Source organism: Podarcis pityusensis (assembly GCF_964106645.2).
Source record: "Podarcis pityusensis genome assembly, chromosome: 7".
NCBI lineage: Eukaryota > Metazoa > Chordata > Lepidosauria > Squamata > Lacertidae > Podarcis > Podarcis pityusensis.
Genome location: NC_138031.1, coordinates 47,581,037 through 47,597,731, shown reverse-complemented (window position 1 = coordinate 47,597,731; position 16,695 = coordinate 47,581,037). Strand labels below are relative to the sequence as shown.

Here is a 16,695-nt window from a genome sequence, read left to right as displayed (position 1 = left end):
TGTTCAGCAGAACCTAGGGAAATGTGGCTAACGGCCCTCTTACAGAACACGAGCAAACTGTACTTGGTAACAAATTATAGGAAATCTCCAGGGGCTGTGGTCATTGGGGAGTTCACAAAAAAAAGTGGAGCTCCTGAATCAGCTAAAATATTTATACTAGCAAGTGGCTATTCATTTCATGTAAGGACTCTGCTAGATCTTTAAAGTGTTTTCCTTTCACATTAATAAGCAATGTGATCCTAGAGCACCCTGGACTTCCAGTGGGCACTTTTGAGTTTCCCCATCAATCAAAATTGATTTGGAGTCCAGTGCTATGTACATCTTCTTAGAATTAAGCACTATAAGCTTCCAGTGGGACTTGCTCCGAGGTAAGTGTAGGATGTGGGGTTGTTTACAAATCCATTTTTACTGGAAATAGAGGAATGTCAAGAGTAGTTGCGGGGGCGGGTGTATTGAAATAACTGAATTCTCTTCATACATAATTCTTGAAAAGGTAATGGAATTCTCCCCCTTTACAAGTTTGTAAAAGGAGACAGGGACACGGGTGGCACTGTGCATTAAACCACAGAGCCTAGGACTTGCCGATCAGAAGCTCGGCGGTTCAAATCCCTGCAACGGGGTGAGCTCCCATTGCTCAGTCCCTGCTCCTGCCAACCTAGCAGTTCAAAAGCACGTCAAAGTGCAAGTAGATAAATAGGTACCACTTCGGTGGGAAGGTAAACGGTGTTTCTGTGCCCTGCTCTGGTTCGCCAAAAGTGATTTAGTCAGGCTGGCCACATGACCCGGAAGCTGTACGCCGGCTCCCTCAGCCTATAGAGTGAGATGAGCGCTGCAACCCCAAAGTCGGCCACGACTGGACCTAGCGGTCAGGGGTCCCTTTACCTTTAAAAGGACACACAGCGGAGGTGGTTTTAAGGTACTGCAGCCGGTTCAGCTGTGCTGCAGGGGGCTCCACAGCAAGGCTGTAGAATGGAGGGAGAGAGGTGGGAAGGCACTGGATTTTAGCATCACGTAGGGTGCTGCAGAAATTTAAGAGCCCAAAGTCCTCTACTGTGTATTATGCTGCAAATGAGAATGAAGTTCTAAAAACAATTTAAAATAATTAAAAGGAACATGTGAAAGCCAGTGAGGTATAGCAATTAGAGTACCAGGCTAGAACCATGGAACCAGGTCCAAATGTCAAGTCCGTCACTGAATCATTATGGGAGAAATTCAGTGTCACACTATGTCAAACATTTCATAAGCACAAGCATTTCAGCTTGCAAGATGGAATTATATCCCCTTTCCTTGCATGTTGTTCTGGGGGTTCTCTCACCTGCCCAGTTAATTTTGGGTCTATGAGAAGAGGAAAGGGGGGAAATCCCTATTGTGCAAGTCGAGGATGTTGCACAGGGATTTCACTGACAAGACTTGTTAGGTGAATCCCCATCGTCTAAATCAGCCTAACCTCCATCACAGACCTAAAGTGAAGATTTGGAACTGTGCTCTAAAACTTCCACTTCTGTTGCAAGCAGAGACACATTGTGCCTTTGAACAATAGCTTTCAATTGTTATTTTTAAAATGCATGCCTTCATCTATATAGATGCTGATGCCGACATACCAGGAGCCCCTGGTTCTCCTCTGGATGTGAAGTGTTTGGATGCTAACAAGGATTATGTCATCATCTCCTGGAAACAACCCGCAGTTGATGGAGGAAGTCCCATCTTGGGATACTTCATTGATAAGTCAGTATTTGTGCCAGAATGAAATTACTTCTGATCTCTAGGACCATAAAGATCTCTTGCTTTTGGAAAATACCAGTGCACCTTCTGCATTATTAATTTGCTATTTTATGTCTCCTTTTTCTTATGGAGGCAAGTTAATATGGTCAAGAATGTGGGTTAGCAAATGTTGCTGAGACATGTTAGTAAACAGTGCAAATGAATTACTCCATATCTAACCAGAGCCCCTTTCCATATCTTTTTCCTCCATCTATTTGCTGTATGGAATATATATATATTCAAGCCAGCATTACACGAGCAAGTATTTGGGGAGATTCTGGAATAGCTTTGTAATTTCTCTTTGACATTAAAAACAGTTTGTTTTTGTTTTTCAGATGTGAAGTTGGCACTACCCACTGGTCCCAGTGCAATGAGACACCAGTGAAGTTTGCCCGCTTCCCAGTCACAGGTTTAATAGAAGGGCGCTCCTACATATTCCGAGTCCGAGCTGTGAATAATGCTGGCGTGAGCATTCCATCCCGGATTTCAGAGCCTGTAGCAGCCCTGGATCCTGCTGATAGGGCCAGACTTAGAAGTAAGAGTCTTCCTAATACTCGTTCCATCGAGAGGTTGAAAATTTTGAATTTGTGGAGGTTGTGACCAAAGAGTCCTTCCACTAGAGGGAGCAAGAGTAAAGCAAACTCTGCATCATGCAAATTAGGATTTGCCAAGACCAAACTCTTCCATATTTCTCCCAACATTTCTTTTGCATCCCCACTTATCTATCTGATATACTCGGCATCAGGACCAGCCCTGGAACACGCTCTCCAGAAACAAGCTGTGGTAGATAATTTTACCACAACAGAGACCACATTTTGAATGGCAGCCCTATGTTCTAACATGCATAATGTTTTTAGCCAGTCCTTTAAATGTTCTTGCTTCAGATAGACTTGCCTTCATTATCTGAATAATTCTTTATGCTGCCAAGGGTTCATCCCACACCAGAGCTCTAATCTAAAATGCACCCACTTCAACATTTTTGGCTGGCCATGGCTGGGATGGTGTTGAAGTATTCTCTTTCAGTTCTCATGTGTTTCAAGATACCAAGGAATACTTCCTATATATAGTTGTGTGGCTTTTTAAGCTCTCTTTTCAGTCATGTTGCGGTAGAGAGGATTGATTCTTCATTCTATAGGAATATATTTAAGCCTGGTTCAAACGTATATTGAATTAGTTTGTTTCCAGATCTACAGCTACAAAGCTTCGACTTAGTTCAGTAACCATTGTAGCCAGAATGTAGATGCACTGTGTTTGAGGCAGGCTCTCTGCCAGCAACTAGAAATGATTAATACATTCTCTTACTTAATGAAATGGTGCTGTCATAGTTAGGAACCCTTGTTTAAAAAGCAATTGTGTTAGTAAGATGCAGTGCTTTCCCACATATACCCACGTCTGCCTAAGCTCTGACTTTGTTTCAGGTCACCCCTCTGCCCCCTGGACTGGACAGATTATTGTCACTGAGGAGGAACCTACAGGTGAGCAAAAGTTCCTCTGAAAGGAGGATGATCTGAATTCTATTTAGCTTTTAGTGCATGTCTGGATTGCAGATTTTAAACTGGCTGCAATCTTTTTCTTTTCTTTTTGCCACGACTTCCCTCAAGAAAACTTTCCTACAAACTAGTTTTGTGAGGCAGCTGATAATTCCCCTGAAATTTAAAATAATGAGGAATATTGAATTTTGCAACAAATTGTGCCCACCTATATGAACAAAGCACACCTGTGGAAATTGTGTTGGGTTGAAAATTTCTTTTAAATCTATATTCTTGAGAGAAATAAAGTGTCTAAATCTCTGGCCTCAAATTGCTTGATCTCACAGAAATGAGCTGCATCAATAGTTTTGCAGACTGCCTGCTCTGCTCCTCTGTGGTAGTTTCAATTTATGGCATTAAATATATAAAGGCCTTTCTTTCATCACTCTTTTATACAGAGGGCATTGTTCCTGGACCACCTTTAGACCTTCATGTTACAGAAGCCACAAAGAACTATATTGTGCTCGGTTGGAAACCTCCGTTTGAGCGGGGCCATGAGGGTGTCATGTACTTCGTTGAAAAGGTAAAACTACAGTGCCAGAGCATAGTTTTCTCATTCATTTCCCCACAAGCCACATTTTATCCTCAGACAAAGAACAGCAGGCTAGTACCTTTTTCTTTTTTTGATTTTTTCCACTCCACATCAAAGACAAAAATCTCCAACTAGTGTTAAGATTGGGGGCTGGAGCATCAAACTGAAAGGAAAATATTGAATAGGTAGCAGAAACATATTTTTGAGAAGGGTTTGCCATTTCTTCTCCTCATAAGAACATGAGAAGAGACCTGCTGGTTCAGGCCAAAGGCTCGTCTAGTTTAACATTCTGTTAGCCAACCAAATCCCTGTGGGAAGCTCACAAGTAGGTCAAGTCCTTTTGTCATGAACTCCTTTTCTTAATGCAGTATAGAAATAGATTCAGTCTTAACTAGAATCCTGTCTAAAAATAAGAGCAGCCGTCCCGTCTGTGCTCACACAAACTGATTAGTAGCATGGTTGGGAATGGGTATGTTCTGTTCCAAGCAATGGCCTTGGATATGAGGATTCTGGCTCCAGTGGGGACACATTGAAGACAACAGCTCAGCAAGGCGCTGGGTCTAGGTTTTGCTCTCTGTGGAGCTCAGGCTAGTGGCTTCTTAGGAACACAGCTCAAATGTTGTCCCAACACAATTCAGCCTTAGACTAAGCCTTAAATAGGAACTGTGGGACTCTAGCTCTGCCTTCAGTGAGAAGAGCTACTTTTAAGGTAGGGTTGCCACATTTCAAAAAGTAAAAACCAAGACACCAAACTTTGAGGGGTATTTTTACATTTACATTTTTTTATTTACTTGCCTAATATCCAGGACAAAGTGCCGCCTTTCAGAAATCCCCCCCCCCCCCCCCGCGGACATCAATTCCACCTTTGAAATCCCAGTAATGTCCGGGAAAATCTGGATGTACGGCAGCCTTATTTAAGGGGACCTAGCCTGCTTTAAGAGTCATCGGCTTCAACACAGTTTTGGAGAGGCCATAGCTCCACTAAGGCTTCTGCAATGGAGTCCTTGCTGTCAGAGGATGGCAACTCCAGCTCCACAGAATGAAGTAGCACTGGCACAATGGGCTCCTCTTGCACTGGTGTCTCCAAGTTAGTAAGGACCTCTGGGGCTGATGGTGATTCCCACCCCAAACCTCCTCTCCTAAAGATGGGGAGCCTAACTCATAAGTCATACCAGGATTATCTCCAAGTATTTATTTATTTATTTATTACATTTATATACCACCTTTTATCTTCCAATGATTTTAAGGTGGTTTGCGTAGTTCTCCTCCTCCCTGTTTCATCCTCAACAACCCTGTGAGGTAGGTTAAGCTAAGAGATGGTGACTGGCCCAAGATCACTCTGTGAGCTTCATGGCTGAGTGGAGATTCAAACCCTGGTCTCCCAGGTCCTAGTCCAACACTCTAACAATTACGCCTCACTTGCTTTTAAATCTCGCCCCCTGAGATATATTTTCTAATGCTTAATGAGTTGGATCCTGAGAACTGTGCCCAGAAGGAAGCTTGCAGAAGTGGACTTTCCCACTGTCTCCTACTGTCCCCCAAACCCACTTCTGAAGATTGTCGAGCTTTCCTTGATCTGCTCACAGAAGATTTGTTTCTTAGGATGGAAGGCAGTGGGGGTTTTTTTGTTTTCATTTTACATCTCCCCCCCCCCCCAAAACAAAATTACTGTGGTGTAATTCCACTGCTCATGTTCAGCCAAATGTAATCATAATTATCCACCAAATACACATGCTTTATTACCTCAAAATAGGTTATAGTTAGTCTCTAAGACAAAGTTGGGTATGAGAATATTATCCACGTAGGATCTGATCATTTCTGCTGCAGCTGGCAAATCTGCTTTCCATTAGAAACACCCTAAGCTGCAAGTCTCCCACCACGAAAAGTGTGTTCCAACTTAATGATGCAGCACAATCAATCCCTGTAAGAATGTGAATAATTTGCTACTTTCTGCTGGACAGCTGCAAAGTTTCTTGTAAGATACTGATTTTGTCCAATTCTGAACTTCCCATTTCAGTGTGTTGCAGGAACCGAAAACTGGCAGAGAGTGAACACTGAGATACCTGTAAAGTCCCCTCGCTTTGCACTTTTTGACTTAGCTGAAGGGAAGTCCTACCAGTTCCGTGTCCGTTGCTGTAATTCAGCTGGAATTGGTGAGCCCTCAGAAGCCACTGAAGCCACTGTGGTTCGTGACAAACTTGGTAAGTGTATAGTGCAGGCCACTGTGGATCAACTTTACATGCCTTAGTATTTTTATGAACTTGTTTCTTTTTCTCCCTTGAATGGGAGTGTGTTGGCTTTTATATGTGTTTCCATTTTTTCACATTGCCTTAAGTTCAACCCACGCCTTATGATCAATGCTGTTTCACCGCAGGATCTCTCCTAACACAGTCAAGGTGGAGGGCATTCATTCCCATGCACACACCCATGCAAAGCTGCTATCACACAATTAAAATAAACATAAGAATCAAGGTACCTGTACACAAAAGATGTGATCTGCTCACATTTTCCTCTAATTATTAGCCACTTAATAGATTTCAGCATTACATTTAGCACAAGTAACAGAAACGTCGGTATCTGGTGTATTAATGTCAGCAATGGTGACCATTAACTTGTTCTGGTACTTTTATACTTTGTCTCTAGATATTCCTAGTCCTCCTAGCCATCTTGTACCTGTCAGAAATACAGACACCTCAGTAGTTGTCACTTGGACAGAATCCAAAGATGCAAAAGAGTTGATTGGATATTACGTAGAAGCAAGCAAAGTTGGATCTGGTCACTGGGAACCATGCAACAATAATCCTGTGAAAGGCACAAGGTACCGTATTTTTCGCTCTATAACACGCACCAGACCATAACACGCACGTAGTTTTTAGAGGAGGAAAACAAGAAAAAAAATATTCTAAATGAAACAGTGGGTGTATGATTTTTGTGGTTCATGCTGTGGCCACAGACATGTGATCTGACAGTGAGTTTGGAGTAGCCCAATGCAAAAATCCTGAGGATCCATGTGGATCCATGCTTTGTAACCACGTTTTTGCACCATTGCAGCCCCAGGCAACAGTGGGTGCGTGATTTTTTTGGTACAGACTGTAGCCATGGACATGTAATGTGATCTGATGGTGAATTTGGGGTGACCCAGTGCAAAAATCCTGAGGATCCATGTGGATCCGTGCTTTGTCACCACGTTTTAAATGGGGAGGGAAGGAAAGCAAAAGCCCCCCCCCCCAAGCCAGACAGGATATACGAAGTATGATTTCTTTTTTATTTACGGTATTTCTTTTTTGGCCACCTCTGTCACTGCAACCTTTGCTCTGTGCTTGCACACTTTTGGGCAATAGGGCATGTAACACACTTTTTTTCATCTGCCAAGATATAGAAAATCAATTTTAATGTCCCTATATAAAATGCCTAGTGAAGCAGAAGGGTATTACATCAGCCACTGTATTAAGGCTAAACGTTTGAAGAACAGCTCTCTATGGGGGGGGGGGAGACTAAATTCCATTTTCAATCAATTGTTATTGTGGCAGCAATTATCAGTGTATAGCGCACAATGAGGAAAAGAACTTTAAAAAATATATATAAAAAACATTCTCACGTTATACTTCAAAGAAGAGTATTAGGCTTTTAATGAAGGGGAGAGGAGAGATGCTGTAATCCTCCTGGCTCAGGAGATTCTGATTTACCAGCCGCGTGTAGAAAGTATAGATTAAGATATTTGATATACAGCATATAAATCCAGAGATTTCCATGTCTCACTCTGCAATCCAGCCTGCTGTTACTTACGAGCAGGGAAGCAGGGTTTCTCTTCCAAACAAGCATACTGTCTCCCTCCAGCAGTACATTGCTTGGAGAAGCTGTAATTTGGAGGGGGCCTGGGGGCAGGGCTCTCTGCTTTTGGAAAAGAAATGAGAAACCTACCATTGTAAAGCAAAAGTCCCCCCCCCCCCAAGCCAGCCCTCTCTCTCTCTCTCTCTCTCTCTCTCTCCCACCTGCATGCTTTTGCTTTTCGGCTGCCTGCGAGTCCCTAGAGCACGGAGAGGAGGAAGTGGTGGGCTGGAGCCTGCACGCAGTGTGACTAGGAAAGAATTAGAAGGAAGGACTCGATCCTTTCCTTAACCCTCTGCTTGCCAGGAGGGCAGGGGATTCCCTGCTCTTTGTTGAGTTTGAGCAAACGCAGCAACAGAAGCGGGTGGGCAGTAAGACCCTGAGGCAGAATGCAGGAAAGCTTCCGCCTTCCCCCTTCCCTCCGCCCGCCCGCCCGATCTTTTTTTTGCTTGATTTTTGCCTATTTTGCCCCTGCGCTCCGGCGAGTCAGCGCCAGGGTCCACACATTCGCTCAATAACACGCACAGACATTTCCCCTTACTCTTTAGGAGAAAAAATCTGCGTGTTATAGAGCGAAATTTACGGTAAGTAGATGAATGGCTGGATGGGAAGCTTGAACTTTTTTATGTGCTAAAAGACAGCTTGCCAGGTTTTTAAAAATACCGTACTTCAAAGTTAAAGAATACCTTTCCTCAACTTCAAATTAATGTGTTTGGAATAACGTTGTGGTTTGTGATATTATGCTTCTGCAGCAACTGGCATTTCCAATTCTTCCCCTGCTTCTTAAAAAAAGCACCTCATAATAACAATAGCAATGTTATCCAAACACAGTTTACAGTAACAGGATCTGTGTCCTTGGTATACATAATGCTTAGGCCCATCTCATGTTTAGAATATTTCCCTTGCAGTAGGTAGAAGCATTGAGTTAGCAAAAAATAAAGGAATAAGTACAAGGAATAATTGCAAGTAATCTGAAACACAAGCTGGGATTGTTTTTCCTGCCCTCCCTTAATTGTGTTTTTAAATACATAGTCCTGCCAAAATGCTTGCTTATGAAAACTGCACCAGAATGCAGTATTGTGGTTCGAGGACCCGATCCCCGCGTAGTGGAATGAAAACACAAGGACACGTGATATAAGGTTAATGGGCAAGAAAAGGCCACAACTTTATTGATTACAGCAAGTGAAAAGGTATTGGCTTAGGCATTGGATTACGTCAGCTGACTCCACCCCCTCAGAGAGGGGTGAGTCTAAAACAGGGGGGTTTATTCACCAGTAGGTGGAGCCTGTTGATGCTAATCCAACTATAAGCTCTCCCCTGATGTCACCAAGGGTCGTGCCATGGCCTCCCGCCAAGCAGGGATCGGACAGAATACACGACCGCCGGATTCCTTTAACGGAATACCCAAAATTGAAGGCGCAGGCGATGGCCACACCTAGCCCTTCAACACACCACAACACATTATTCCAATGCCTAACCTACCCACCAATACCATGAAAGTTGTGACGATTGCTACGAGGTAGGCGAAAAAAACCAAAAAGCCTAATGCCAAATGGAAAAATTCCTACCAGGCCCCCCGGACAACCAGGGCGACCAACCTAAGGTCCATAGCAAGGCCAAAAGAAAACTGAGACCCTGAGCTCTAAGGGAGTGGAGGGTGGGTGACTTGCGACGGGACGACGAAAAGTGAGGCCGGAAGGCTGGTGCCGCAGCAATTTAGGCTGCTAAACACGCCCCCTCACAGGCACCTGGTTGGGTGCCTGCCCGTAGGCGTGGGTGCCAGCCAGGTGAGTGGGAGGCAGGGGGCTAAACGCCCCCTGCTTGAGGCGGAGTCCGGCTCCCGACCACAACCACTCCCCTCTCTTGCAGGAGGAGAGTCTATACAGTGCTGCCCCATCTAAGATATCCTTTGTAGTCCATACCTTGGGTTCTTGGAACTTTTAAAGAGTGAGGTCCAAATGCAGCATATCATAGAAGGGCTCAATTGTTTGCAAAATCTGAAATCTGATGGCACAATCATTAGTGGTGTTTTACTTTAGATTTACTTGCCATGGACTTACTACTGGGGATCACTACACTTTCCGTGTCAGAGCTGTTAATGCAGCAGGACTCAGTGAGTATTCACAGGAGTCAGAAGCCATTGAAGTCAAGGCAGCTATTGGTAAGTGACTTCTTGTTCCTATACCAGAAGTGGAAAACAGCATTACGAGTATTAAAGACAGGGGTGCAATTAACTAGTAATATTTATTTGCAGTACTGTTTGTGCACATTGACTATGCATTGGTAATATTTTGTATTTCACTTTCATCATTTCACAGTCATCATCCAGTCACCATGCACTTGTAGACTTCTCACCTTCACCATCCCAGACTTCCTTGGGTGTGTTCCCTGTAACTCTGTATAGAAAATAAGTTCACCTCACATCATTCTCTCAAATGACCTGGCAGTCTGATTCCATGCAGTGGTATATATTTCACCTCTAACATGCCCTAGCTTGCAAAAGTATGCTTGTTAATTGCCATGCCTAATTTGCTTCATTGCTTGATTCCAATAATACAATGATTTTTATGTCTTCATGTTCCAAAGTCTTTTTATTTATATTGTATTTTACTGTTGAGATATTTGGAATGATCCGTGCATTAAGAATCCTATTAATTGAAGAACTTTGCAACTTCAGAGATCATCTGTGTAACATGCTTCCGAGGTTTCTTTAACAGATCATATATCCCTCCAAATAGTTGAGCATTAATGTAGTACTTTCAATATAATGGACATTGTTCAGTCTAACATTCAGAAGAATCTTAACAGCATGCAAGTATTAACTGCTGAGGTGTATGGTATTATATGCTGATGACAATTTCATATAAATCAAACCATACAGCGTATTGTCTGTGAGTGTATCTTTTGAATGTCCTGTCTCTGTCATGCTTTGTGTCCATTTCTTCATTCATTTGAATAATGGAGAACTGGGAATGAATGGACTCTAATTTCAAATGTCTTTGTTGTTTTCTGGCAATTTTAGGGGGAGGATTGCTTCATGATGTATGTCCTGGACTAAGTGGTAAAGCTGATGGACTAACAGACCACACTGCCAACTGGGAAGGCATGCATGAGTCCTCCCAGCCTATCTTTGACACAGATGCTTTGTTAAAACGCAATGCTAAACCTAACAGGCAAAAAGTGCCCGATAGCTCTGGTAAGCAGAGGAGTCCGACAGACAATAAAGTGAGTGAAAAAGTTCCAACTCCTTCACCACAAAAAGCAGCTACCAAGCAGGCAAGTAAGTCTCGTCCCGAGGACCGCTCAGCACTGCAGAGAATGAAAAAGAAAGGTGATATAGGTGAGCGTTGGTCATATGCGGTGCTTTCATCATTTAGCGCCTTCATTTCAGACACTTAATCATCTGTGATCATCCAAGCTCCAAAAACTCATCCTTGCCAATGCTACATTTTCCACCATCTCCATCTAATAAATGCTCTGCTCTCTACCAAAGGTCATTATGTATACTGGCAATTAGAGCTATGGCACATATGTATGTTGCATCTAACAATGAGCTTGCATGATGCATTCATTTGCTAATTGATTAGTGTTATTTAGGCTTATTCTAATTAATTGTAAAAAAATACATATGTCACATCAATATCAGCTTGGTGACATTTATGCTTTCTTAGTACTTTGTATTTAGTTTTTGCAAAATCATGGTACAGTAGAAGTGAAACAGTGGAACACAATCATTGTTTGGTATATCATCACCATTTTTGTTACCTAGTAGATCGGAATTTGCCACTCTTTTGAGGCCTGGAGACACATTTGGCAATCTAAAAATCTGCAAAATACCCATTTCACAAAATAAAAAAGTTTAGAACCCCACAAAAATGCAATAAATTGATACACCCACCCATGAGTGAAACACAGACAAAATTGCAGGCAACCAGTGAAAGAACAGACAAAGAAACAAATAAGATTAAAAAAAAGGAAAAAGGGGACTTGGCAACCACCAGAGAGGGGTGAGCAGTAGTAGTTTTTAGGATCAAATTGTTTCTTCCCATTGAGGATCTGACCAAATAGAGAAAAACAATGTCCGCCTGAAACCAAGCGTATAAGCATTACCTAGGACGGTAGAGCAGACAGGCCCCATACTTGTTTTTCACATCCTGAAAGCAGAATGTTCACATTCCATTTAAACCTGCATGGGCAGAAGGTGGCTTACAATTAAGTGCAAGATGCGAATCTACACTCTCCAGGGAGATAGTGAAGATCTGTCTGCTATTCTAGTCTATGAAACAGAACAGCAAAATACTATATACAGCAATACTGTAGATTATAAAATAATAGATTTGAGATAGGCCTGTGATCATCTAATTTAAGCCTTTGCTTTGAGGCATGGTTGCTAATGCATCAGTTCACACATACCTGAATATGGATAAACTTAACCTGAACCTGGGTAACGGACCGTTTCTACAAACATGTTATGGTAACAGTAAATTCAGTGAGCCATAATTAAATCTTATTTATTGGAAAACGTTCCCCATCTTATCCCATCAGATTCATTACAGCTTCCAACGCGCGCACGCGCGCACACACACACACACACACACCACTCCAGGACTACAATTCGAAATCCAGCCAAAAGGCCAAAACAACAACCTCAATTCAACCTCTAAATCCAATTGAAAGTAACAAACCTCTTTGTTTAATGAAGGCCACAGAGGTAAGCAGAGCGATGGACCTCAGCAGCAGATAATTCACCTCAAGGCACCTGCTGAAAAATTCTTGCTCCATCTGGTTACTGGTTCTTATTTCTCTTTTACAAATGGGCTTTAAGGAAAGCTTGTCCCATAAATCTTGTGAAAATCCACACAGTTGATTGCAAAGATTCCTTTGGAAATTTAGTAAGTTCCTTTTTCTAATTAAATCAAGTTGGAATATGATAAACTTCTGTAAAAAAGATTAATCAATTGAATGGTGAAATTCCCACCATAACAACACCCAAGAGATGAAATCTGACCATAATTAAAAATGACCAGTAACAGGTAAGGTCTATTTCAACATGACATTGCAGTTACAGGAAGAAAATATCACGTGTGAATGTTGTGATTGGAAAGATATTTCCTTCATTTTTTTCCTTACCATATATTTGGAGCATTGCTCCAAATATTTTCAGTTATCCTTCAGTTGGTCTGCTGTCTTACAATGTGCATATACTTTCCGTAAGGTAGGTATGCCAAGATGTGCAATTATACCATCAAACATGAAGAGGGTTGGTTTTATTTTTTTATTTTTAAACCTGTAAGGGAGCGGGAATGAATTCAGCAAAAGAATATAGATCACTGACATCTCCAGATATTTTTAAAGCACAATTCTACCACGGTTTTCATTCTGCATTTTCATTGTTTTGAAGTAGATTTATCATTTCTTAAGAGCTGAAGTCACACCGTAGGTCAGATTTTTTTCTAAACAGCAAGTTCCAAAAGGTCTCTTCTCTTGCATAACATGGATTTCGGAAGCCTGTATTCATTATCCAGGAAGTGTTTCTGTGGACTGCTAGAATTTTGTTTGGGAGAGATCTGAATCCAAACAAATGTTTGATTTGACTAACTTCTATCATAACTTTTCTATAACTTCTGTCATAACTATAAACTATTCCCTCTAAAACAGCTCCTCCATCTCCACCATATGACATCACGGTGCTTGAAAGTGTTCATGACTCAATGGTCCTTGGATGGAAACAGCCAAAAACTGTCGGTGGAGCTGATATAACTGGCTATTATGTGAATTACCGGGAAGTGATTGGTGGAAAACCTGGAGAGTGGAAAGAGGCTAACATTAAGGCAGTTAGTGAGAGGGCATACAGGGTAAGAGATTGGTTTTATTACTGCTAGACACTAGGCCTCTGCCTGATTTTTGGCATTACCTGCTCCCCAGGCCCATTCTTCCCATGTTATTCAAGAGCCCCACATCCAAACACTTTGGAGAGGCTTTTTGGTGGTGCAGGTGGTTGCTGCTAGAAAGAGGGGACAAGAACCTTACCTTACATGAACTCCTTAGGTTAATTTATTTTCGGATCCAAACCTATAATCTGATTTATTTATTTTGCTCTGCATGCTATTTTAATTGCACTCATTCTGTTATATTTTCTTTTCTTAATGTAGTTTTGTTTGCAGTTATCAGACATAATTAGTGTATTGGATATGTTCTCTATGTCTGTGTAGTCTATACTTTTGTAGGTAAAAATTAAAAAGCAATGCTTGGGTTGACAGCATCAGAAAGCTGCTTGACTTGTGTCATTATAGGATCTTAAGCCTGATGCAGATTAAAGGTGCAAGTTACAACTATTTCTAAATCAGGCATATAAAATGGCTCTATATGTGTGTGTCTATATATCTATATCGGGCATAGGCAAATTTGGCCCTCCATATGTTTTGGGGCTACACTTACCATCATCCCTGACCACTGGTCCTGTTAGCTAGGGATGATGGGAGTTGTAGTCCCAAAACATCTGGAGGGCCGAGTTTGCCTATGCCTGATCTATATCTATCTATCTATCTATCTATCTATCTATCTATCTATCTAGATGTGTGTGTGTGTGTATAAAGATATATCTATATAAGAAGGCAATATGAAGTATCATTTGCAACATTAAAGATGAGTGAATTGTTCACTAAAATGTTGCATGCCATATTAACTTTTCTCCCCCCTATCCATGATGTAGCTCCATGACTTGAAGGAAAATATGACGTACCAGTTTCAAGTGGCTGCTGCTAACCTAGCTGGCCTTGGCCCTCCTTCTCCAGCTAGCAAGTCCTTCAAATGTGAAGAATGGACCATTGCTGTTCCAGGTTAGAAGCAGTAAGGGGTCTTTAGAGTTGGTAGGAGTAGCCTTCTTCAATCTGACATGCCAAACTGAACTTTCCACAAGTTAGAAGGAAATACACAGTATGCCAACTGGGATAGCAATTTATGTGTGATCCTAACAGGCTACTTGCTGTTAGGAAAAAAATGCTTCTGTGAGTGCTAAACACTTTCTAAAAAGCCGTTAGATTTTGAAGATAGCTCCTACTATCTTCAGGGCCTTTGTCATGGTTTCCTTGGTTCCATCAGGTTCAGCCACAGGATGGCAGGCTCTGGAGGAAGATGAGAACGAATGGAAGGGCAAGACAAGAACAAGTCCTCTCCTTCTCCCAGTCCTATCTGGCCCTACTAGGGAAATAGGACTTCCAGCTCCCTCCCCTGAAAGAGAGATCGTTGGAATTTGGGGAGGGCTTGGGGTTGCAGATCAGAGTAGCCAAGCAGCTGGGTCTGATGCTCTCTTCCAGGACCAGGTGCCACCTTAGGAGAAGGGATTAGATGTTTCCAGATAGACTATGTACCTGCTTGCAGGCTAGCTGCTGATGTAGGAACAGGCACTCAAGGGCTATGCCCACCTCAGTTTCAAAGCTGAATTGGTGGGCATGGAAAACTTATTAGAACACCTCACTCTCTTGCAGCCTTGAGCTTCTTGTAACTGACCCTGAACTCAAGTTCCTTGGCCATTTTTCCTAGATTGGGTCCATCTCAGCTAACCTTGTGAGCTCTGTAAATGAAATAGCTCTTCTGTTGCTGCTGGGTCTATATCATTAATCTGTCTTTAAAAAAAATTATTTCCTTACTCAAAAGTAAGAGCACCCACTGTTGGATTTTGAACCAGGAGCCTGGACAGCATTTAATATGACCTTAATATGACAAACAGGACTCTTCTAAATATAAACACCTGTTTGGTTCTCCAAAATTTGCCAAGCAAATTGAAGTGTACAAATATTCAAAATGGGATGCTCTTGTTACATGGTGATGTAGCATGGATAAAGAGAGATGAAAGTCACAGCGACATCATTTTCTTCTTTAATATGAGCTAAGTTTAGGTCACAATTTGATTAAAGGTTGTTGTTGTTGCTATTATTTCTTCTGTATTGTGTGCTAATCACTATTGTGACCTCAGTTGTATTCTTCTGTCATTTGCTTATCTTTCAGGACCACCCCATGATTTGTCATGCAGCGAAGTTAGGAAAGATTCTTTGGTTATATTGTGGAAACCACCAATTTACATTGGCCGAAGTCCTGTAACTGGTTTTTATGTTGACATGAAAAAAACAGATGCACCAGAGGAACATTGGAGGAGTGTGAACGAGAAAGCTGTTGCAAACAAATTCTTCAAAGTAAGCCAGTTTAGGGAACAAATAATTGTATGATGACTGATACTGAACCCTAATTGTTACACATTTCATTTTTCTGGCAATTCCTTGTGGTTTTAGATTGCTTAGGAACTGTTTTGCCTTCAGTCACACCCATAAAAATCTACTGCAGTTGCACTGGGAGGAAATCTGATTCACTACATCAGAAATAGAAGTAGAGTGTTAAGCAAATAGGATGACGTGTTCAGTGGTTGCATATATTTGTTGAACAAATGAGCCACTCAAGCTCATGAGCATTTTGTTCAGACATGTGCTGGAAACTATATGACAAGATGGCTCTTTTTTATATATATACACCACACCATGTCATCTTGTTTTACCACAAATTTATGATTTCTATTTCTATAACATTTGAATATACAGTTTCACAGAACTGGTCCTAAACATAGGATTATCTGCATTTAGAGTCTTGATTCCTTTCCAAGGATGGGCAAAGTCTAACCAATGCTAAGCACTTTTAAATCCCATTGGTTTCAATGGGAGAATTACACATATTGTGAAATGGCTCCCAAAAGGGACTTAAACCTATGCTTGGGTTTGGCTGGATAATTTCCTGCATCGAGGATGGGGAACCTGTGACTATCAAGCAAGTAACAAATTCAAGACAAGTCAATGAATAGAGTCCATTATGAGTTGGAAATATCTTCAGAGTAAGAAACAAAATAAGAAGAGAACCAGCTTCTACATTGGGAAGAGAAAGGGTCAGAAACTAAAGGCTCATGTAAAAAGCTAGTGTAGTTATTAGAAAACATTTCCATAGTAGTTTATTAAATTTGTGGTGTTGGTTTTTGTACCACAATTAAAATCTGTTTTAATC

The 16,695-nt window shown here is 41.6% G+C and overlaps 1 protein-coding gene across 2 annotated transcripts in view; it reads left to right on the top strand.

Moving 5' to 3' along the window:
- The window catches only part of MYOM1 (myomesin 1), a 68,616-nt gene that overhangs the window by 29,282 nt on the left and 22,639 nt on the right, over positions 1-16,695 (top strand). The window contains exons 11-21 of one of the 2 annotated variants that reach the window (XM_081013043.1): positions 1,584-1,725; positions 2,097-2,296; positions 3,180-3,236; positions 3,689-3,813; positions 5,840-6,023; positions 6,466-6,640; positions 9,690-9,811; positions 10,673-10,990; positions 13,309-13,505; positions 14,363-14,489; positions 15,658-15,842. In XM_081013043.1, coding sequence (XP_080869169.1) covers positions 1,584-1,725; positions 2,097-2,296; positions 3,180-3,236; positions 3,689-3,813; positions 5,840-6,023; positions 6,466-6,640; positions 9,690-9,811; positions 10,673-10,990; positions 13,309-13,505; positions 14,363-14,489; positions 15,658-15,842 — 1,832 coding nt within the window. The remainder of the gene's footprint in view (positions 1-1,583; positions 1,726-2,096; positions 2,297-3,179; positions 3,237-3,688; positions 3,814-5,839; positions 6,024-6,465; positions 6,641-9,689; positions 9,812-10,672; positions 10,991-13,308; positions 13,506-14,362; positions 14,490-15,657; positions 15,843-16,695) is intronic. The other variant, XM_081013044.1, reaches the window with a different exon arrangement.